Genomic DNA, 23,858 nt, shown 5'->3' on the forward strand with positions numbered 1-23,858 from the left:
ACTCTTCAGGTGTTCCAGAAGTGCACAGTTAAGGATGTAGGGGTGAAACATTTGGTAGAACCCACCTCTCGAATTGATCCGCAAATCAGAGAGCTGAGGCCCTTATTGCCTCTCAAAGAGAAAAAGGTAAAATACTTTTCGCCGTGCAGCCACCCTCCTAACTGCCTGCCTCTGCCCACACTGTCTGACACTCGATGGCTGCCTTAACACTTCCACAAACTTCTGCACCCTTGCTTTGGCTCGAGAGAATCCTGTAACAGCTTCCTCCAAAACAAACACTTCCTTTCCTCGCTGCCTCAGTTTCCTTCCCTCTTTTGATTCTGCTGGATATCTCCGCTTGAATATATTTCAGGATTAAGTCTGCATAAAAAAAGTGTCCTTTGTGCGCCTTGACCAGACAATGATGTGTTTAATTATCAATAAAGACCACGGCACTGTGTTCTACAGGCAATTCAACCGTCTTGTGTCTTTCTTTAATTACCTGCTTCATGCAAAAACTGATTGGTAATGAGAGACACGTTAAAGCTCACTTTGCAGACACATCCTGTTTTTGCAGACTTGGTTCACTAGAGGTCAGTCCGGCCACTTTGCATGCTACTCTCCCCACTTCTTTCCCAGGGATCACTTTTCTATTTCTCTTTGTCCTTGCACAACTTCACTCCAGTTTGCTCTCCCGGCTTTACACCTACCGTATATAACCAGCACGATGTGGTGGCAGACAGGTGCAAACGCGCTGCAACGGCCTAACACACATGCATGTGTTTTGGCACATTTGTGTTATTTTATGAAACTGCAGTGTGTTTCTCCTAATGACATTTTTTGTGGGCTGTTATAGCGCGTCTGCACCTGTCGGACCACCGTAGCACAACCCTATATTTCTTCACATATAGGGTTGACTTTTGCACATTTTAAAATGATTTATTTATTCAATTGATGTATCAAGTGCACATCCAAGTTAGAACATGAGATCTGAAAGTAAGTATAAGTTAAGTACATGTTAAGCTACTAGTAATAGATAACAAAACAACAGATATTGCCTAGCTTATTTAACCTAAGTGTGAGCCGTGTAAGAGGCATCTTGCATGGTGTAAACATGTAGACTTCATGAAAAGACAGGAAACTAAGTGTATAAAGATTAGTAGTCTCTAGGTGACGTGAAAGTGCAAAAAAGTACAGGTAGGGATATACTGTAGCCTTCAGAAATAACCTTATTTGGCTGTTATTAAATAAACCGGCTTATAGTCTTAACAGTAATATGTTTACATTTTTCCTACATGCATTTAATAGCAGGACAGCATATAAAAGTGACGTCTGATGGTGTATCAGTCTACATACTGTACATATTTTGCTGCATTTTACAAGGTAACATCCCAGTGCAGTGCCAATTCTACTGCGAGCTCCATATGAGTTCACACTTAACCCTTAGCCACCCTACACACAAGTTGCAGAGTAATATTATTCCCTCACACACTGTCCTAGCAGAGCTCAGAGTCCACACGGGAGGATAAAGATCCCGACACAGATGAAAATGGGAACACTACTCTCCGACAGAGCCAAGGGGTAGGACTCACTTTCTCTTAATAACATTTTATTCATGTATATGTGCAATATTCAAAGAGATATTAAACAGCTACTCGTTCATTTTCCAGGTCATTTACTATGTGACCGGGCAGATTCCCAAAGAGCATCCAACGCTGTCCGGAACGGAGGAGATCCACGAACACCGAGAGACCGCACAGCCTCCATCACAGGTGTCAAATGTCAATGTTAACGACAATTCTCCAAGTCAGCAGCCACTACCGTCTTCACCGCCAAAATCTCCTATAACACCTCCACCGATATCCCCCAAACCCGTGGGACTGAAAGGATTCAAACTTCCAAGGAAGCAAATGAAACGCTCCGAGTCCTTGAAGAGCAGCGTAGAAATGGAGAAGGGGAAAATCCTCAACAAAATTAACACTGAAAAGAAAAGTAAATCAATCCTGCAGCATGTTTCTTCAAGTAAGAATATAATACCTGAGCCTGTGGCCACAACAACAACAACCAAAGCGCCGCCAAAAAGTTCACTAAAAAAGTCTCACAGTGAGGATCCGCCTAAAGCAAACTACGTGGATTTTAACGAGGAGGACAGTCTTAGTCCTGACTTACCTGGAGAAGAGGCTCCTCCCCCTCCTGACAACATAGCATTTATGATCACTAACACCAAAGTGCAGGCCCTGTCCTGCGGCGAGTACCAGGACCTGGTCAACGCCAAGAAAGGAAGCGTGCAGACGGTCACTGTAGGTAGCGCTCACAACCGAGGGAACGCCTCAATGGATCCCAATTTCCAACATGATAACCGCTACAACAAGAAGCCCGTCATCATCATTTTCGACGAGCCCATCGACATCCGTTCGGCGTACAAACGTCTGTCCGTCATCTTCGAAGGTGAGGAGGAGCTGGACAGGATGTTAGCGGCCGAGTGCATCGAGGAGGAGAGCGAGGAGTCCGACTCTGAGAAGGGTAGCGGGCGGCAGGCTAAAGCAGGAGGGAGCGAGGTGGTTGACGGCAAAGACGCTAGCGCTTCACAGCTCAACGCTGAACACGTTAGCTTATCATCCTCATCTTCATCGATCTCTGAGCCCGCAGACAGTGGAGTGAGCTCAAACGGTGACGCCAAGACGGACGGTAAGAAGAAGTTCAAGTTTAAGTTCCCTAAGAAACAGCTGGCGGCGTTCACCCAGGCCATCCGCATCGGCACCAAGTCCGGAAAGAAGACCTTACAGGTGGTGGTGTACGAAGACGAGGAGGAATCAGACGGTACGATCAAGCAGCACAAGGAGGCCAAGAGATTTGAGATCACGCGCTCTAAATCCCTAGCAGAGGCTCACAAGGGGGCAGTGCTGAAGAGGCAGAACTCAGAGTCCCTCTTCAGGACGGACGAGATCCGGAAGAACGCCTACAAGACGATGGACAGCCTGGAGCAGACCATCAAGCAGCTGGAGACCACCATCAGCGAGATGGGGCCGGTCTCCCCCACGGAGGAAACTAACATGGGGAATGGGAACATCTCAGAAGGAGCGGGGCTTAAGAGGTCTTCCTCTCTGCCCACCTCCAGGGGGTCCGGCCCTAAGGCACCCAGCAAAAGCATTCTGGTGAAGAAGACTAAACCCCAGCTGCTCCCTCGCCCTGTAGTCGTCCCTACTACCAGCACCACCACTGTCCCCAGTGAAACTACCGTACAACAGGTCTCTCTCTAGCTCTTATCGGGAGGCTTTGGGTCCTTTTTTTTTTACCTTCACTTAACCCCCCCGAAATCACAAAATCATTAATCCACTCCAAAGGAAATATCGGAAAATGTCCCCCGTGGCTTTTCCCCTCTGTGAAATCATGGTGACATGATTGGGGGTGGCATTTTTGTTGGCTTCCTGGCTTCTCCTTTGCTGAACCTGTGTGGTTTTCAGCGTCATCAAAAACACTCTCATGATGATTAAGCTCTGATATTTCCCTGACTGCATGTCCTTCTGTGTATTGAGGGTCCCACTGGGTGCATGATCTTTCCCTGGTGTAAATCGTTTTGAGGTGTTACCTGTCAGTGCCTTGATTTTTCATACTTCCTGTATGGTGTGTGTTTTTTTCTTTCTTTTGTTTTATTTCTTGTTTTTGTTTTTCGTTTGGATCCCCTTGCAGAACACCAGTGTCGCGTCCCCTACTAGTCGGATGCCCGTCCCTTTGTCTGCGAAGTCCAGGCAGTCGCCGGGTACTACTGACAAAGCAGGAAAACCGCAAAAACTACAGGACGCTCAGAGGCAGTTCCGACAGGTAGTTTTACTGTAGGGCCTTAGGGGGATCAAACATGTAGGGAACATATGAGGCATGTCTGATTAGAGGAAGACTACCAAAGCTGTGAGATTTAAAAATAAATAAAGTCACGAACAAAGTGACGACTGTGGATCTGTTAATGTTTCTCTCGCTCTGACAAGAAGGCATGTTTGACTTTTGACTGTTACCCCATAACATCACTGTACTGTAAGCTTCTGCATGTCCACACTGCTCATGGTTTTCACTGTGTTGGTGACTTAAAAAAAATTAAAAAGTGGACGCTGTCATCATCACACCTCCAGTTCCCATCACAGCTGAGCTCCTAAACAGTGTTGCCAAATATCCCAGGATGCTTTTGGCTCTGAAAAACAAACCTAACTGACTTTTCGGCTATGCTCCTTCTCACAACGCACCTTGTTTTTGCTCAAACCCACCACCACTGCACCGCTTCCTAATAACCTCACGGTAATATATTTCCTCTCCCTCGAGACCACGCCACAACTCACCACCTTGCACCTTCAGTGGAGGCCACGTCTCCGCTGTCTGCTCCCACTCCCCCCCCCCCCCCCCCCCCCCCCCCTCCTCACCCTGTTATCTAACCCTCTCTCCAGCCTTCCTATGCACCCCCACAGCCCATTTTTACGAGGCCTAACTCTTAACAAAGACCCTTCCTGTCTGCCATCGCACGGTCTAACTCCTGCAGTGTTCTGGTAACAAGTTCAATGTGTCTTCATATAATAACGTAGAAACACAGCCTTCTGTTCATGTTGGTGTTAGTCTCAGTAATATCATGTGTGTGTAGTATTAGTGTGTTTTTTTAACATCGTCTTGCCTTTTACATGTATCATTTGACCCAGGTTTCCTTTTTTGACGACCAGTCTCTGTTTTGGCATCTCTGTTTGCAGGCTAACGGAAGTGCTAAAAGAGTGGGAGGGGATCATAAAACTACTTCCCCTACTATTCCCACCTCTAAAATCCCCGCTTTTTATCCTAGCTCTCCTAAAGGCAGCCCCCAGTCTGCACCAAACTCAGATGCTACTAATCCCATTAACCCTTCCTCTTCCTCCTCTGCGACAAAGTCCTCCATCCTGTCCTCTCCTCTTCCTCGCTCCGGTTCCCAACCCTCCTCCCACATCCCCTCCCTGTCTAACGGATCCCTCAAACTCCCCTCACAACACACAGGTAAAACTCTTTCGTTCTCCTCGCAGAATGGTCGAGTGCACTCCTCCTCTTCCACCTCTTCATTCTCCTCCTCATCATCCTCATCCTCCCCCTCCCCTCTGTCGCCCACACCTTTGGGCCCGGGTGGAAAGAGCATCCGCACCATACACACCCCCAGCTTCACCAGCTACAGAGCCCACAACGGCAGCAGCAGCAACGGCAAATCCTGCATCCCAACAGCCACCGCCGCTAAGGACGCTTCCTAAGCCCCGTTTACCGCCCAGTGGTCTGTTAGCAGCTCATAGAAGTCCTGATGTGAACCCCCCAAATGTTGAGTACTCCAAAGTTTTATCCTTTAAATGTATAGTACGGGTCCCCAGCACATAGAAACTGCCAGATGCTAACTTGCAGACGTTGCGTTAAATAGCATTAATTAGCAGCTTGTGTTGACAATAGTTAAATAATTAATAATTAGTCGTTATTGGAATAATTGAGTCCATTTCTGGTCTTTTCAGAATCAAACATGCCAGTTTTAACCAGAAAGAGGCAATATTTGTACTCTGTGGGCTGAGTTCTTTACATTTTGGGTCAATTTGGAAGATTTAGAGGACTCATTTGGATTCAATCAATCAATCAATCAATCAATGTTTATTTATATAGCCCAATATCACAAATGTTACATTTGTCTCAGTGGACTTCACAGTTTGTACAGAATATCAGTATGACAATACGACACCCTCTGTCCTTAGATCCTCTGTCCTTAGACCCTCTGTCCTTAGACCCTCTGTCCTTAGACCCTCTGTCCTTAGACCTTCTGTCCTCAGACCCTCACATCGTACAAGGAAACACTTCCAGAGAAAACCCCACAGTTTAAAGGGGAACATGGGAGGAACCTCAGGGAGAGCAACAGAGGAGGGATCCCTCTCCCAGGACGGACAGACGTGCAATAGATGCCGTGTGTAAATCGAATAGATAATACATTTACAACATAGGTAGACCAAATGTTTGGAAATGCATGTGTCTATAATAAGAAGATGAATCCACGAGGATGTCAACAATCCTGTGGGAGCCATCAGGGAAGCAGCATGATGAGAGTCAGGCAGGACCGCAGAGACAGGTTCAGCCACGACACAGATTTAACATATTGCTTATCTATTTGAATATATACGGATAAATTGTCCACAGTAGAGATAATCATTTTCATCTTGTGCTCTCTATAGCCAATGGTCACAACACTACTCATAGTGAATGCTAATTAACACAATTTATGCTAATTGTGCAAATTGCCAAATACATGCAAGTTAGCATCCGGCAGTTTCTATGTTCTAGGGACTCGTACTATACATTTCTATCATTAAACTTTGGGGTTCTCAACATTACCGGGTTCACTAAACTGGCATCTAGACTACACGTGGCTTTAGCAGGTAGAGCCTACTCATGTTTTTATTTTTGCATAGTCATGGTTTGCTGTTTTTGAACATTTTGTATAAAAGTATTAAGTGATGCACTCCCCACTTCCTGTTTTATTTGACACTGGCATTCTCGCACCCATCTCCTTTAGATCTCCAGTTTTTACTGTTAAAGACTATTTTATAACTAATAAAACATTACCACTTTGTAGTAGAAGTGGACGAGTTTAATGGTGTTAAAAAAATCTATTTTTCTTGCTGTAGCTCTGAATAGGGAATAGAGAGTTGATGTACAATCACCGTGTAAAAGAAATGTTGTTTTATTTTTCAAAGCAGAGATTGAATAGTATATTTAATCTATGATTCTTATGTTGCCGGACATTAAAACACAGCCCTTGTAAATGCCTTTTTCTGAGTGTATACAGACGCATTATTAACTTCTATTTTCTAAGAGTATTTTCACCCATATGAACTGCCAATTTATTTTACAGATGGTATCATAAGTAATACAGGTTTTATTTCAGTGTGCCTCTTTGCCAAAGTTGTTGTAAAATGACTCACTTCAGGCCTCACCCGGTCACAGGACTCACTCTCCTGTGTGACGCCTGAAGTTTTTAAGAGACCTCAGAGTGTTCTGCTGGTCCCGGTTTGTTAAGTTAACATGTCTCGTTGTCTAAATGTACTAAAGTGAATCGGTTCTACCACATGTACATAGAAGCTTCTACTAAGAAAAATAAGTAGTTTTGTTAACATACCAAAGTTTATTTGTATGCATGCCTTTCAAATCCTTTAGGAGAGTGGCGTTAAAAGAAGAATTATGTTTGCACAGATAGATTTTGTAAATATCTGGTTTTCTCTTGTTTTTTTGTAAAGCTTTAAATCATACTATTAAGGAGCAATGTGGTAAAGACAAAAAACTGTGTTGGAGTAGCAAAAATAAAGAACTGCATGCTTGTTATGCACCGAGCGTCACGGTCTTTATTGGTGTTTGTTTCTTGCTTCCTGTGAAATGTGTGGTGTGTATTAGGGATGCCAGAAACTGACCATGATCAAAATCGAAAATCGGACAGCCCTGGCGAATAATCGATTATTCGACACACCCCCCCCCCCCCCAATCGCACGTGTGACGGAGAGGGAGGGGGGGGGGCGGGGTCGGTGTGTAGCAGGCTGCAGCAGGCTGCAGCAGTCTGCACTCTGCGCTGCTGGCTTCCTCCAAGTTTACAGTAAAGCAAACTGGTGGTGTGATCAATGGTCATTTACAATTATTAATACTATTACTATTATTAGCATTAGTCTATATTTTGGTTGAAACCAAACCAGGAAAAAAAAAAAAAAACATAAATATTAATAAAAAATATATATAAATAAAATCGAATTTTAAAAATAATCTTCCATTATGGAGACTGTAACGAATATTCGAATAATCGAATAATCGCTGGCATCCCTAGTGTGTATGTAAACCAAGGTTACAATTTGTCTTAGCTTAATTCTGCTCGATGACAGGTATTCACGATCATTTGGGATACGCACTCTGTCTTCTGCCTTCAGGTCTCAGCCCAGATAGCCTTGCATTTAATTTGTAGATCTGATGCTTTACACGCTCTAATCTCCGGGATGTTCTGCTCTGCAGGGCGTCATGGTCTCAGACAGTTCATACACGAAGGGATAACCCTGTTTGTTGGTGTATTTGTTCGTGTTTGTTGGGAGGATTCATCAGATCAGTGTAGTCCGTACACCAGCCAGAGCCACAGACACACTCGCATGATGTTTACAATATTTAAAATGCTACATGTTGTCTTGTGACATAAATCCCCTTTTAACTGATCCTCAGTGTATCGTTTATCCTTATTTTTGCTTACTTAGTATTCTTGGTTACTTCGAACACTGCAGTGTTTGCAAAACACTTATCTGTGTAGGACGATCAACTGTGTCTTCCTGTTAGTGTTATGGTGACGGGCAGCCTGGGTGCAGAAGTACCGCGATTAAACATGTGAAAAGAACAGGAAGACAACACTTTAGGGGTTTTTAGATATGCTGCTCATGTCTAGCTCCTTTTTCTTGTGGTTAAATCTATGTTCCTGTTAGCACTGACTTAATGCACACTTATCTTATTCTAGTAGAGATTAGAGGTCTAATGTTGTGAACAAAACTATCAAGTCAAAGTTATTTATTTTATTTTATGTACCACATTTAATTTAATAATTAATCTTGAATTAACTAATAACTCTAAAGAAGGTGTGTGTGTGGTGTGTGTGTGTGTGTGTGTGGTGTGTGTGTGTGTGTGTGTGTGTGGTGTGTGTGTGTGTGTGTGTGTGTGTGTGTGTGTGTTGTGTGTGTGTTGTGTGTGTGTGTGTGTGTGTGTGTGTGTGTGTGTGTGTGTGTGTGTGCCTGTTGTGCCTGTGTGTAACTGTGCAAGTTTTTGACAGGTGCTAACAGGTTAGTTTGTCGGTGGGCCTGCTTTGAACAAGGTATGCACCAGTCAGATGTGGACATTCAGGCTCTGTTGACAGGAATACAGTCAATTGAGTTGAGTTCTAAATAATTCCAAGGATGTTGCAATGGCTGGTCTAGGGTTGGACACTTTACAATATAATAGTTTGTTATCTCTTTCTGATCACCTTTCTTGATTTAGACAGAGATATTTCTTGCATTTGCTCCAGACATTGCGACTAACATGCTTGTTGCAGTGGTGGAAAGTTGTTTAATTGTTGTGCTTTTCATTTTCCTGCAAGTACAATCGCAGTACTTATAACTATATATGACTTATAATGGAGTATTTTTCCATTGCAGTATTAGTAAGTTTTCTTTAATAAAGGATCTGAATACTTCTTCCACCCCTGGCTCTTTAGTTTTTAACCAGTTCTCAGCTGTTGACGGCCCACATGTTGAACATGTTGCCGTTTGCCCGTTCTGAAAAGCCAACATGTCGTGGCACTCTTTGAATGCATTGAAAAGTACAACATGTGTTTTGTGTCATGGCATTTCAGAAGTATGTTTTTCTCGTCTTTTTACACATGATCTATCGTGGGCTAACTGTCCTGCTTCAAGCATCAAAGTCAATCTTGCACAACATGTTGTTTTTCAAAATAGTTAAGAAACTAGCTTGTCATTTCCGTAAAAAAAGGAACAAAAACATTGGTGTCTGTGTGCGTGTCAGTGTATCAGTGTGTCAGTACCACATAACAGAGTAGTTCTCACTTCCACCTTACCTGACTGGTCTTACATGAGTGATTAGTGAGAAGAAGACATTCGTTATCCATCATTCAAGGTAAGAATATTAATATAATATAGATTAAATAAACTATTATTGATTAAATGTTACATTTGAGGGCTAAGAGTTTAAGGTTGAAAAGAGTTTCTGCAGTGCAGGCAGTATGAGGAAAATAAACATTAAAGCATGGAGACATGTCACAGTAGAGACACTAAATACTAATATATATATATATATACCTGAAAATGACATAAAAAGGTCTCTAATTGAAAGCGGAGGTAAAAAGAAAAGAGATTCAAGTTTGACATTTTTTTTCCACGCTCGCTTACACGACTTGTGCAGGACAATTAATTGTGAGGAAGACTTCAATACATATTTAATATTTCTGTAATTCATTTATATTTTTAAATATATAAAGGTTATGTACATCCATTTTTTGATCACCTATAACTGTAACTACTATATCATAAAAATACCAATAGCATTAATTGTAAACTAGGCAAGTGGTGTCTTCTGTATCTCTGTACCTGCAGTTCTTATTTAGCCGCTTTCACACATTATATTTAGCCGCTTTCACACATTACGTTGCATGTGTTTTTTATATTTTCTCACGTCATACAAGCCATCTTTATGTCATACAAAGGTTTTGAGTTGTGTTTTGATAAGAGACTGTCTTCGTGACAGGTTGTTTGTGTCTACGCTGCAACAGGACGACCCTCTCCACAATGAACATCTCTGAGGAGGAGACACAGAGCTTCTTTGGCAGTGACTCCCACCATGAGAACATTATATTTGCCACATATTACATCCTGATTTTCCTCATTGCTGTGCCTGGGAATGCCTTGGCGCTGTGGGCCTTCTTTCGTCAGCACAGCACATCTCCATCTAAGGTCTTCCTGAGGCACCTCTCTGTGGCAGACATCTCCTACATCCTCATTTTACCCATGCGTATAGTTTACCACCTGTCCGACAGCCACTGGCCTTTCGGACATGTCATCTGTCAGCTAGCGGGCTTCCTCTTTTACCTCAACATGTACTGCAGCCTGTACCTCATGAGCTTCATCAGCCTGCACAGATTTCTGGCTGTGGTTCTTCCTATAAAATCTCAGTCAGTCAGGAAGGTTTTGTATGCAAAGGTAGCAGTGGGGATACTTTGGGTGACTGTTATTGTGTCTATGAGTCCTACACTTTTCTCTAAAAGGAATGTGAGGAACAACTCAACTGGGTCATGCAACAAGCTGTACTTAGAGAAGACTTCTCCCACTGCTTTAGTTTCAACCGTTGTGGCCTTTGTGATTCCCCTCACCACCATAGTGGTTTCCTACATACTGATTCTGCTGAAACTGAGGGCAATGAAGCAAGAGGAACGGCCGGTGAAGAGCAAAGCCATAAGAATGATCGTCCTGATTGTCATGAACTTCCTGTTTGCGTTTGTGCCCTACCATGTGAGCAGGGTGATCTATATTGAAATGCACATGCATGGTAATCTGACTGCAGCAAGCCATGAGTCGCTGGGAAGAGCCAATCGGATCACATCTGCACTCACCTGTGTTAGTGGGGTCCTGGATCCCGTCATGTACTTCTTCCTGAACCGAGTTTACAGAGACAAACTGCTGCAGCTGTTCTGTAAACCATGAAGATGATCAATAAACAACTATGTACATAATAAATATTTGTATGAAAAAAGTGTGCTGTTCTTTGTGCAATTGGCTAAGGACACAAACAATTAACTTCCACTTTAGTTTATATGCAAGGCCATAAATAAATACTTGTGAAACTGATTATTTCTACATTTAGATCATAACACTTTTTGAGAAAGTTAAAAGATATGCAGACAATTTACTGCACATTTTATCAAGGTATTACATTTCTTAAAAATATGACACCAACACATGTTTTTAAATATTTCTATAACATATTACATATATTAGCAGGCTAGCATAGCCATTATTTACATTATTTAGTAGGTGGGCTCTGCATACTTGCCACACTACAAGATCACTTTTCTTGACTTTTTTTGTATTTTAATGGTTGTTTTAAAAAAAATGCACGAAATGAAACGTTAAATATATATTATTCTATTGTGTGTTGCATGCATTCTTCTTTTTTCATAATTGAAGGGGTTTTAAAAAGTAAAGAAACTCGATATAAAATACACAAAAATGATGTTTCACCTCCTGAAACTTGTCTGTGTATATATTATTTATACATAAGAGAATACGATTATTAATAACCAATAAGTACTCTTTAGGATTCTCCAAAACAAATCATAATTATTTTTGTAACCTTTGCAGTCCGAATAACTTTTCTGTAACGCGAGTCTCCTAAGTTTGACCTGAGCGGGCTCCCATATTTTCGACCTGTTACCAAGGCAGCCAGGGAGAAGCTGTGAAGGGAGCGGACTGTGAGTGTATTTTTATTTGTTTAACGTAACTGCAAATGTCTTCACAGAGTTTCATTCAACGTTATGACCAAGCTAGAATATACAAAAGTAAACGTGTAAAAGTCTTGACACCAAAACATGTCGCGACGAGCGTGTTGAGCAGTTTTTTCATAGGTTTTAGCTAGCTAACCAAGTACGTTAACTTTAACACCGTGTTGGAATTGCTAACTAATTAGCTAGCATCAACTGCAAACATTTGAGCGTTAACCGTTATAAAACCAACGGTCGTTTTTAACCGTTGGTAAAGTAGGAAAGTATGTTAGCTTTGTGGCTGTAACTACACATTAATTAGCTGTTTTGCATTAAAAATACAGCACGGATAATCCAGATAAGGACCCAGACATGTCAATAACAATCATACTTCACAGCCTAGGTTGATGAAAACTCTTCATTACTTTTCATAGACACGACATGACTACAAATAGACACATTAATTGTTTTTAAACCTTTGCTATTAGTAGGAAAGCATGTTAGTTTTGTGGCTGTAGCTACACATTGATGAGCTATTTTGCATTAAAAATAAAGCACGGATAACTCAAATAAGGACCCAGAAATGTCATTAACAATCATATTTCACAGCCTAGGTTGATTAAATCCCATTGCACAGGAGCAGCCAGTGGTGGAGAAGGTATACTTTACTTATGTAAAAGTTCTAATACTATACAAACTGAGAAAAGTACTTAAGTCAAAGTATTTAAGTATGAACAGGAAAATATACTTAAATTATTAGGAGTAACGGTAATTATTGCAGAAAAATACTTTACTCTTAACTTTTGAGAAGCTGAAACTGTGAAATGTTTCTTAACTACTTGAACAATTAGCAAATAGCTACCAGTGCATTTTTCATTAACCCAATTATTGTTTCAGGTACTTAAATATAATGTTGGATGGCATCATATCACACAAGTTTTACCTAAGTGTTGTGTGTAAAAATCTGAACTGATCAAATAAATGTCATGTAGTAAAAAGTACAATATTTCCCCTTGAATTGTAGAGAAGTATGACGTGTCACAGAAATAAATTACTTCTACTTCCAGTACCTCAAATGAGTACTTAACTAAATGTATTTAGTTACGTTCCACCTCTGTGATCAGCTATGGACATCAGAAGGCTCACTGCTGCCACTTTTTTCTGTTTTTAAAGCTAAGGCTGCCACCATGGGCACCGCATCGTCCCTGGTCAGCCCAGGAGAGGTGATAGAGGACGGGTATGGAGGTGAAGGAGGGGAAGCCTGTGTGATCCCGGTGGAGGTGAAGCCCAAAGCCAGGCTCCTCCGAAGCTCCTTCCGCAGAGCGCCTCGCGTGATCGGGGCCAGCTTCAAATCCACCGGTTCTGTGGATCTAGAGTACGCTGCTGAGTATGAGCGACTCCGAAAAGAGTATGAAATCTTCCGTGTGAGCAAGAACAACGAGATAACATCCATGCAAAAGAAGGAAGCCAAGCTGGATGAGGAGAACAAGAGGCTGAGGGCTGAGCTACAGGTAACATGATTATCCTGTATCTACTGAGATTCAGATGCTACAAGGTTTCCAGATGTTTTTACTGTTCTTTTAATTATCTTAATGTGACAACAGGCTCTGCAGAAGACCTACCAGAAGATCCTAAGAGAAAAAGAGAGCGCTCTTGAGGCAAAGTACCAAGCCATGGAGAGGGCTGCCACCTTCGAACACGACAGGGACAAAGTCAAACGACAGTTTAAGGTAAATCACACCTGTATAGTGTTGTGGAGCATTCTCTCCAGTAATCCTGATTATCTGCAACCCTAACCAATGTGCTTAATAACCACCAGATCTTCCGGGAGACAAAAGAAAAAGAGATTCAGGATCTCCTGCGGGCCAAAAGGGACTTGGAGGCCAAACTGCAACAGCTACAGGCTCAGGGAATCCAGATCTATGACTTAAATGATTCTGACTCAGATGACAACCAAACCACTGTCACAGGTAAGATCTAGAAATCCACAATCAGAATCAGAATACCTTTATTAGTCCCACGGAGGGGAAATGTGCGTAGTTACAGCTGGAAAAAGAGCCACAGACAGCTTAATGTTACATATGTTAAATATGTGACATGCATTAAAAAAAAAGTACTAAGTTATGATATAATAAAAAATATGATAAAAAAAAAAAAAGTTACATAATTTAAAAAAATACACATCCTGTAACAGTTCTTAGGATTTAGCAGCCAGGTATATATTACACAGTTATTAACGGCATTTATATATATTGCACATCTAGCACATATTGCACATAGGTGGTTGGTATTTAACAGCAGCAAGTTACACAATTTACAAAATACAAAATACAAAATACACACCTTGTAACAGTTCTAAGGATTTAGCAGCCAGGTATATACTACACAGTTATTAACGGCATTTATATATTGCACATAGTTTGTTGGTATTTAGCAGCAAGGGGTGATATAGTCTGTGTTGTGGTGTGTGTGTGTGGGGGGGGGTCAACTAGGGGCTGTGCTGGTTGTATAGTCTGACCGCTGCAGGAAGGAAAGACCTGCGGGGGGGGGGGTACAACTAGGTGTTGGGACTTTTAAGTGTATCTATAATTCAATCTTAACCCGTACTGTTTTGCCACAAGAATACAAAAATAAGTTCTTGTTTTGTGTGATTAAAATCTGTAAAAGCATTGCATTATTTCTCTCACTCTTGTCTTCAGCTGCAGAGACTCAGTGTGATTATTGGTCTGGTGGGGTGCTGGGAAGTGAGCCCTCTATGGGCAGCATGATGCAGTTACAGCAGACCTTCAGAGGACCTGAGTTTGCCCACAGTTTGATAGATGTGGAGGGACCCTTTGCAAATGTGGGCAGAGGTGAGTCAAATTTAAGAAATCTGTAGAATTGTTGGCGAAACAAGAAATGAACCTCTACATAAATGACCTAATTATTTATCAATATTATTATGTTTCATGTGTTATTCTCACACCTTTTCCCCTGTGTGTGTCAGATGACTGGGACGCTGCCGTGGCCAGTCTGCTTCAGGTCTCCCCTCACGTGCCCCAGGCCTTATGGAGTAACACCGTGCGCTGCTACCTCATCTTCACCCAGGAGACCAAACCTGAGCTGGATGTCTTTATTAAGGTCGGTTAGATGGGCAATGTGGGTCAAAAAACTATAAATATATTGTTGTTCAGGAGGTATTGTTCAAGAAATCTAAATTAAAATGGCGTTGCTCTCCTAAGTTTTTACTAAAACATTGCTGAAATAATAATCATTATGCTTCATGGTGTTTTTAAGTCTTACGTTACCTTTAATCTGTTTTCAAGAACAAATTGTGGTTGATTGAAGACTTGTCTGAATGCCATTGTTGCTTTGCTTCCTGTTTTCACAACAGAAACACTCACCTGTGTTACGGAAGATGTGCGAGGGTCTCGGACATTTCTACCTGAACGTGTGCTTCCCAGAGGAAAGCGCTGCCTCCTACGATGTGGAGCGAAAACAGGAGATTGAAAGAAGCTCTGTGTGTGTGCTTCTAGTCAAATCGACTGTAACCAGGTACAGTAAGTCCTAGCGTATATTCACCTTAACTAGTTATGTTGTACACTGATTATTGTATTTATTTAAGAACATATATGTTCATGTTCATTCATGTGTGTAGCTCTGTGGTGGAGGATTGTGAGGAGGCTTTTGTGAAGAATCCAGACGGCCATCCACTGGTGCTCTACCTCAGGACTGAAGAAGACCACACTCTGACCGGACCCACCAGACAACTGCTCGAGAGAATTAACGCTGCAGACAAGGCTGCTAAAGTCAAGGTTTGTGAGTGCCAGACAATAAAGTGTATTCTGTAAATGCCATTTATAGTCATTCAAATATGTGTGTGCTCCTGTGTATTCCTGGATGCCAAATGCCAAACAGTTCTTGTACTTACGTGTTTTTCAAATGAGCCCAGGTGGTGGATCACAGTGGTTCTGCAGAGGAAGGGGCTGACCTAATTTATTCTCAACTGGAAAAAGTCATCAAACAGGTACAGACAGTCAGCAGCATCAGTGTTTCATCATTTCTCTTGTGCTGTATGTGATTCCTGCTCATGATTCCACCACTTCCACCCTGATGTAGGAGCTGCTGTGTCTTGAAGGAGCAGATGTTGACTCTAAGGACTCTGGGATAGATGAGGGGCGTGAGGAGGACTCAGGAGACGTGCTGTGGGACCTGCATGACGAGCAGGAGCAGATTGAGTCCTACCAGCAGGCCTGCAGCAGCACCTCCTCCCAGCTGGGCTTCCAGAAGGTGGGGCAGACCTCTTCGCTTTTTTACTCTCACCCCCCTATCAATGTTTTATTCTTTAACCTCTCTGTGCTGTCCTCCTCAGTATATAGACCGTCTGAATGACATGATAGCTGCTCCTCCTCCCACCCCTCCTCTGCTGGTGTCAGGTGGTCCAGGCTCAGGAAAGTCTCTCCTGCTCTCCAAATGGTGAGAAATGATTAATTCAGTCGAGTGTAATATTTCCCCTGACACTTCTTAAATCAAGCTATTTTGTATTTAAAGTGTTGTGTATGCTTTAGAAGGGAGGAGTGAGTAGTTTACCACTCTTAGGCCTACACTGTGACATCATGGAACAGGACATTATTTACCGTTTGTCTACGTTCTGTACTCCTCCTCAGGATCGAGCAGCAGCAGAAGCAGTCTCCCAACACCTTGTTTCTTTATCATTTCGTCGGTCGCCCGCTTTCCACCAGCTCAGAGCCGGTGCTCATCATCAAACGCCTCACGGTCAAAGTAAGGGCTCTTCCAGTGAAGACACTCACTCTTTCTGATCAACTGTAACTATAAGTTCTCTCTGCTGTCACGTAGCTGCTGCAGCACTTCTGGTCCATATCCGGTCTGTCCATGGAGCCCAGTAAGATCTTAGAGGAGTTTCCCCGCTGGCTGGAACGATTATCAGCACGCCATCAAGGAAACATCATCATTATCATCGACTCCATTGACCAAATACAGGTACGCTCCACATAAGGCATATGCTGCACATATTTGGTCTCATTTAGAAATAGCTCATAGCTCACTTATGTTCTCTCCTTTTTTCAGCAAGCAGAGAGACACATGAAGTGGCTGATTGACCCTCTTCCTGTCAATGTCAGAGTGGTGGTGTCTGTCAATGTAGAGACGTGTCCTCAAGCGTGGAGGTGAGACACAGCTTGAGTTTATGTCTATGAATTGATTTTAAAGTACTATTGCTAGTTTTTAAATCATTACATGGTTTAGGATCAAAGTATATTGTTGATCTCCTACATGATTACAAACCATCAAGGTGCCTCAGGTCTTCTGGGACGGGTCTGCTATCGGTTCCGAGAGTAAAAACAAAACATGGAGAGGCAGCGTTTAGCTATTATGCCCCGACACTCTGGAACAAACTGCCTGAATCATGCACGTCTGCAGAAACTCTTACTATTTTTAAATCGTGACTGAAAACATATCTTTTTGCCGCTGCTTTTAATTGAGCTGCTCATATTCGCACTACAGTATGCCATTTAAACATGTATTGTATACCTGTTGTGTTTATTTTATTATCTTTGCTTTGTAATGCCTGTTGTAAAATGCCATTATATAATGTGTTTTTACTGTGTTTATTCCTAAAAAGTATTTGAATTTGTTTTGTAAACCACTTTGAATTGCCGCGTGCTGAAAAGTGCTATATAAATAAACTTGCCTTGCCTTCCCTTCCACTGGTTCAAAATGCTGTTTATTGCAGGGACATATGATTCCAAACATGTACCTGTAGTATCACTATCTGTAATTCAGTGATTATGTCCGTTTAGGTTGTGGCCCACTCTACACCTGGACCCTCTGAGTCCCAGAGAGGTGAGGAGTGTTGTGAATGCAGAGTGCCAGAGCATGGAACTCAAACTAACCAAAGACCAGGTCAGTTAGCATCCCACCATCCGCATTTTCAAAATAAATGTAAAAGATATTTGGAATTGGTTCCTGAGAGGTATTTTTATTTTCTGAGAATGCCACACCTATTGTTTTGTTGCAGGAGAAGAAGCTGGAGAGGCACTGCCGCTCTGCCTCCACCTGCAACGCATTGTATGTCACACTGCTGGCAAGAATGATCATCAGGTTAGTTTCAGACACTTTGACAAAGTAAATTAATTCCAAAAAGATCTTAAACATGCATTTATCTGGGTCAAATAGAGTTCCTCTCAAAACTGTTATCTCTGATTGTGTGGCTTCATGTGTTTTTAGATGTTGTTGATTGGAGCATGTGCATTGTTTTGTTGCTGGCCAGCAGTATATCCGGTTGCCCTCTGGAGAAGAGCCTGGAGCAGTGTCTGCAGTGTCAGGACACCATGTCTCTGTACCGCCTGGCCCTCAAGATGACGCTGAACTCCCTCAACACAGACAGGGAGCGACACATCATGAGAGAGGTGACCTAATAACAATTATTCAAGCAGTATCTGCAGGTGTGTTTCTGCATCTCACTTCTTTAGAATGTCGCTGTTTGTGATGTGTCCCGGGAAAGACACCCAGTTCTTAATACTCCAAATGCTTCAGTGAAACACATTACATTTATTATGGCCATTGTGTGCCGCAAATCAGATGTTTTATTGTGTTCTCATGACGTCATTCACTGTCCTTTGCTTGAATGAATGTTCTTCTCTGTAACAAAGGAGCTTGTTTTGTCTCTCTTCAGATCCTATGCCTCGTTTGTTCTAGCCATAATGGAGTGAGTGAGTCAGAGGTGTTAGATCTTTTCACAGAGCTGGAGCTGCCGGTCCTGTCCTCTCTGCTGTACCGTCTGAACAGACTCTGCATCGTGACCCTGCGCTGCGGCCTCATCAGGTTTCAACACCTGCAGGTAACCGGGCCAGTAGAACATGATAGGGTCATTACTAGGGTGGCTCGATTATGGCAAAAATCATAATCTCGATTATTTGGGTCAATAATTGATATCACGATTATTAAAAACGATTATCCATTTACTTTGAAAACATCCATTTATTGAAAAAAAATGTTTAACAGTATGTTTTTAACAGTTGATTACCTTGAACTTTAAGTATAATTCAACTGAAAAAACAATTAAAAAATAAATTAAAAAATTAAAATTAAAAATAAATAATCGTTTTATTTCGATTATGTTGTTTTCATAATCGTTGCTAGCCAAAATCGTAATTGCGATTAAAATACGATGAATTGAGCAGCCCTAGTCATTACACATACAACATGCATCAGAATCTATGAGATTCCTGGGATAGAAGATGTTCGGAGAGACAACTTTAACATAGTTTTTCTTTCAGGCTTGGGAAGCTGTAAGGTTGGAGTTCCTGGGTGGAGGAAGTAGCTCGGCTGCTTACAGAGAGAAACTCATTCAGTACTTCAGTCAGCAGCTCAGGTGCATTAACTGTAGCCATCTTTTCTCATAAAACACAGCTTAAAGTATTTTCTTAGTCATGTCATTGTGTTTTTGTCTTTGTGTGTGTGTAGCCCGGACCGTGTGACGTGGCGTGTTGCAGACGAGCTGCCCTGGCTGCTCCAACAGCAGGACGATCGGACCAAACTACAGCTCAGCCTCCTCAACCTGTTTGTCTCCCAGAACCTCTACAAGAGGTACAAAACCCATACCTATGTGCTGTTATAGCAAAGCCTGCCACATGTAAGTTAGTACCGTTTTACAGATGTGTGTTCTCTCTTTCTAGGGGTCATTTCTCTGAGCTGCTAGCCTATTGGCAGTATGTGGGCAAAGACAAGAGCTCCATGGCCACGGAGTACTTTGACTCCCTGAAACAATATGAGAAGAGCTGTGAGAATGAAGACAGCATGACCAAGCTGGCAAACCTGTACGAGACTTTGGGACGTTTCCTCAAAGACCTCGGCCTCCCCAGTCAGGTACGTGCTTGGTTACAAAATCTTTAAAATATCAACAAAAAAAACAGGTTTTCTTTTAAAGGGGACCTATCATGCAAAATGCACTTTTTTATGTCTTTTATACATAAATATGTGTCCCCGGTGTGTCAGGGAAAATAAAACCCTCTCTCTTTTCCTCCGTACCCAAATCTCGGGGGTACAACGGAGCTGATCCAGATTTGCGTCCGATCTGAAATGTGGACCCACGGCCCTATCAGAAACGTTGCTATCAGAAACAATGCCCGACTGTTTTGGACGTAATATGGTCGGTGTTTACATTAGCATCGCTAACACTCAGAGCTAACCTGTACTGGAGAGCATGTGTGTGAAGAAGCAGGAAATAAAAAGGAACTCACCTTGTGGTATAACCGGCAAGAGAGAAAGCCTTTGAGCTCCATACTGTTTCAGAAACAATCCTTGATAATCCATGATATGGCGTTTCATCACGGCAGTATTTAGTTTAGACAGTAGCTGCCGGGTCCCCATGAGCTCAGACCCCTACTTTTTATTTTTTTTAAACCGTTATACCCCAAATCAGCACTTTAGAAACAGGAAGTGAAATAGAGGGATATGAGGCATGGCTAGAATGGGTGATCTGTTTGGTATTTTGAGCAAAACACTTCATAGACATGTTTTTTATATATTTTTATATATCTGAGATCCTGTGCTATTGCCTAAAAATAGCATGATAGGTGACCTTTAAACAAACTCAATATTTTTCTGCCTCACCTTGCGTGGCAGTTTTGTTGTTTCCTTTGCTTACATATCCTGATTTTGCCATTAGGTAAGTGCACATGTTGACAGTTGCATAATGTATCTGTTTCTGTCTGTTTTCTAGGCTGTAGCACCTTTACAAAGGTCCCTGGAGATCAGGGAGACGGCCTTGGACCCGGACCACCCCAGCGTGGCTCGCTCGCTGCACCAGCTGGCCGCGGTTTACGTTCAGTGGAAGAAGTACGGCAACGCTGAGCAGCTGTACAAGCAGGCACTGGAGATCAGTGAAAACGCCTACGGAGCCGAGCACGCCAGCGTAGCACGAGAGCTGGAGTCCCTCGCCATGCTCTACCAGAAACAGAACAAGTAAATGGATCTCCTGACCTTTACATGATGTTTTTCATTACTGTTGTTATTGTAGTACAGTTTATTGGTTGTTTCTGCCAGGTAATGAGGCGTCATACCGATGTTATTGATTTTATAACACGTATGTTTAATGGCTTACACCTGGCTGTTTTACAATCAGGTACGAACAAGCAGAGAAACTGAGGAAGAGGTCAGTAAAAATCCGCCAGAAGACTGCTCGCCAGAAAGGCCATATGGTGAGCATTTAAAGATACCCGCACGCTTAGTCATTCTCACCTAATCTTAGTCGTAATGTTCATGCCTCTGTGGATCCACCTTTCAGTACGGCTTCACACTGCTGAGGCGCAGAGCTCTGCAGCTGGAGGAGCTCACTCTGGGAACAGACTCTGCAGACTCTGCCAAGACACTCAATGAACTGGGTGTTCTGTACTACCTCCAAAACAACCTGGAGTAAGGCACACATCACTTCACCCTTTTTTTATTCTTGAAAGACCTTTAAGATGCAAACCACATTTACAAAGAATTCAAGCAAACTACAAAAACAACAGAGTGATATACCGATATGTTATAGCTAGGATGCACACAGATAAACCTATAGAACACCCCATTTGGACATGAATGATCTAATTATGTTTCCCTTAAATTCTATCCAAGTGGAAGTGTTCCTACGTCCTTTTTTGTGTGTCGCTTACATCCCTCTCTGATATATCATAGCTAGGATGCACACAGGTAAACCTATATAACACCCCCTGCATTTAGACATGAATGATCAAATTGTGTCTCCCTTAAATTAACATTCCTACGTCCTTTTTTGTGTGTCTCTAACATCCCCCTCTCCGCCCTCCCCAGTGCTGCTAAGCTGTTCCTGACCCGCTCTCTGGAGACCCGTCAGCGCGTCCTCGGTCCGGACCACCCTGACTGCGCTCAGTCCCTCAACAACCTGGCCGCTCTGCACACGGAGAGGCGGGAGTACGAGACCGCCGAAGACATGTATGAGAGAGCGCTGGACATCCGGAAGAGGGCTTTATCCCCGGACCACCCGTCGCTGGCATACACTCTCAAACACCTGGCCATGCTCTACAAACGCAGAGTGAGACGTGTGTCTGATTCTGTCTGTGGATCAGCTCGTTCTGTGTTGGCGGGGGATCTGATTTGAAGATGTGTGTGTGTGTTGTGCAGGGGAAGCTGGAGAAGGCCGTGCCGCTGTATGAGCTGTCTCTGGACATCAGGGAAAAGAGTTTTGGGCCCAAACATCCCAGTGTGGCCACAGCACTGGTCAACCTGGCTGTGATCTACTGCCAACTGGTGAGGAGGATTTCATTCAGCCTGTATAATTCTTCAGGAATATTCACACACATTATTTGAATGACTGAGTATGTGTATTCAAGTTATTTAGAGAAACTAAACTTCACTTTTCCTTCACAGAAGAACCACAGTGACGCCTTGCCTCTTTACGAGCGAGCGCTGAAAGTGTATGAGGATAGTTTGGGACGTTCGCACCCACGGGTCGGAGAGACCCTGAAAAACCTGGCTGTGTTGAGGTGCAGTAGCATTTGGCTGATCAGAAGTTAAATCATGAATGTTATTGACTATTCAAATAATTTCTTGTTTTGTATTTCTTGCTTCATAGCTACGAAGAGGGCGACTTTGAGAAGGCGGCAGAGCTTTACAAACGTGCGATGGAGATCAAGGAGGCGGATCCGTCGCTGGTGTGCGGGAACGCCCCGTCCCGCCACTCCTCCAGCGGGGACACGTTCAGTCTGAGAGGACCTGCCCCCCTCCCACAGGCCCCCAGGTGACTCTGTTCAGCCACGGAACAATATAGACTGGAATAACAACATTTGACCCATGGTTTCAAACTGGGAACCATTCTGCTCATCACGCTGTGGTTGGGTGTTTCTCAATGTCGAGGACGCTTCCTTGGTAGGACAAGTCTTCCGAGTCAGGTCCTTCAGAAGCTAGGCAAGAATCCTTCCTGGCATTCGGAGAACGAAGAATGGAACAGGCGAGCAAGTGTGCAGGCGTCATATGAGAGGCCTCGCCTTACATTTTCCGCCACAGATTTTGGAAATTGGTCCGTGCGCAAAGCATTGTGGGGATTTTAAGACCGCGGAGGATACACATGTGCAGCCTCGAAATTTCTCGCTACGAAGGACGCAGGCCTCGGTAAAATTCCAAGGAGCCTGGATATTGGAACAGTCCTTCGGCGGGACTCGATGACGTAGCATCCTTGAAATAGTGGCTCTGGAGCATCCTTCCTCGACATTGAGAAACACCCGTTGTTCTCTAAATGAAGGGTTAAAGGGTTCGGTCAATTAGACTGCAACCTGGTGGAAGTCTCGCCTATTAATCTGTGAAACCTGTGTTTTAACTTCAAGTATTTATTATTATTTACAACTTAATCACATGTGTAGGAAACCTCTGTTAAATCTGTCCTTTCTAAATGGAACTCAGGTTTACTCTTATAGTTAATTAAGGCACTTTAATATTATAACTGATAAAACAATTAAGAATAACCAGGAACATTAGGTGCTTTCCAATGTACAGACGATATCATTATATGCACTTTTTCAAACACCTTAATATTAAAGTGCACCTATCATGCTATTTAAAAACATGTCTCTGTGTTTTGCTCAAAATACAAACATCATGCATTTTAGAAATCCCTCATATCCCTCTATTCCAGCTGTTAGAGAAACGCAGATTTTTGGGTCCTTAGGAGGCGGAGCTAATGCCTGATAAGTATTCAACCGGAGATAAAGTTACATTCTGCTGTGATAAAACGCCATCCTGTTCTAAACCACATCAAGGATTATTTCTGAAACAGTATGGAGCTCAAATGCTTTTTCTCTTCCGGGTTTATCACAAGGTGAGTTCCTTTTTTTATTTCCTGCTTTTT

General features: G+C 42.7%; 3 protein-coding genes across 18 annotated transcripts in view; all 3 read left to right on the plus strand.

The window, feature by feature from the left end:
• si:ch211-285f17.1 (sickle tail protein homolog) overlaps positions 1–5,677 on the plus strand; it is a 115,148-nt gene extending 109,471 nt beyond the window's left edge. For 5 of the 14 annotated variants that reach the window (XM_034149143.1, XM_034149115.1, XM_034149090.1 and 2 more), the window contains 5 exons: positions 10–126; positions 1,480–1,560; positions 1,650–3,227; positions 3,658–3,801; positions 4,707–5,677. In XM_034149143.1, coding sequence (XP_034005034.1) covers positions 10–126; positions 1,480–1,560; positions 1,650–3,227; positions 3,658–3,801; positions 4,707–5,228 — 2,442 coding nt within the window. In that variant the 3' untranslated portion in view covers positions 5,229–5,677. The remainder of the gene's footprint in view (positions 1–9; positions 127–1,479; positions 1,561–1,649; positions 3,228–3,657; positions 3,802–4,706) is intronic. The other 9 variants (XM_034149161.1, XM_034149169.1, XM_034149187.1 and 6 more) reach the window with 9 other exon arrangements.
• A 3,858-nt stretch (positions 5,678–9,535) lies between these two features.
• On the plus strand, positions 9,536–11,238 carry LOC117497056 (uracil nucleotide/cysteinyl leukotriene receptor). Of its 2 annotated transcripts, none has more exons than XM_034148943.1 (2): positions 9,536–9,639; positions 10,267–11,238. In XM_034148943.1, the coding sequence occupies exon 2, from the start codon at positions 10,308–10,310 to the stop codon at positions 11,217–11,219; it is 912 nt and encodes a 303-aa protein (XP_034004834.1). In that variant the 5' UTR covers positions 9,536–9,639; positions 10,267–10,307; the 3' UTR covers positions 11,220–11,238. The 2 variants fall into 2 exon arrangements, with proteins under 2 accessions (XP_034004834.1, XP_034004835.1); XM_034148944.1 differs by having other exon boundaries at positions 9,538–9,639; positions 10,292–11,238.
• A 702-nt stretch (positions 11,239–11,940) lies between these two features.
• nphp3 (nephronophthisis 3) lies at positions 11,941–23,621 on the plus strand. 2 transcript variants are annotated; one of them, XM_034145134.1, is made up of 28 exons: positions 11,941–11,986; positions 13,169–13,506; positions 13,600–13,725; positions 13,815–13,965; positions 14,695–14,847; positions 14,982–15,115; positions 15,369–15,529; positions 15,633–15,789; positions 15,927–16,001; positions 16,094–16,264; positions 16,347–16,450; positions 16,642–16,756; positions 16,832–16,975; positions 17,063–17,160; positions 17,794–17,896; positions 18,012–18,094; positions 18,264–18,402; positions 18,669–18,833; positions 19,273–19,367; positions 19,460–19,582; positions 19,672–19,861; positions 20,718–20,959; positions 21,120–21,195; positions 21,282–21,409; positions 21,809–22,049; positions 22,139–22,264; positions 22,385–22,500; positions 22,590–23,621. In XM_034145134.1, exons 2-28 carry the CDS (start codon positions 13,183–13,185, stop codon positions 22,756–22,758), a joined length of 3,909 nt encoding a protein of 1,302 aa, XP_034001025.1. In that variant the 5' UTR covers positions 11,941–11,986; positions 13,169–13,182; the 3' UTR covers positions 22,759–23,621. The 2 variants fall into 2 exon arrangements, with proteins under 2 accessions (XP_034001025.1, XP_034001031.1); XM_034145140.1 differs by having other exon boundaries at positions 18,267–18,402.
• The last annotated feature ends 237 nt before the right edge of the window (positions 23,622–23,858 follow it).

The sequence above is a fragment of the Trematomus bernacchii genome, unplaced genomic scaffold, assembly GCF_902827165.1.
Source record: "Trematomus bernacchii unplaced genomic scaffold, fTreBer1.1, whole genome shotgun sequence".
Taxonomy (NCBI): Eukaryota; Metazoa; Chordata; class Actinopteri; order Perciformes; family Nototheniidae; genus Trematomus; species Trematomus bernacchii.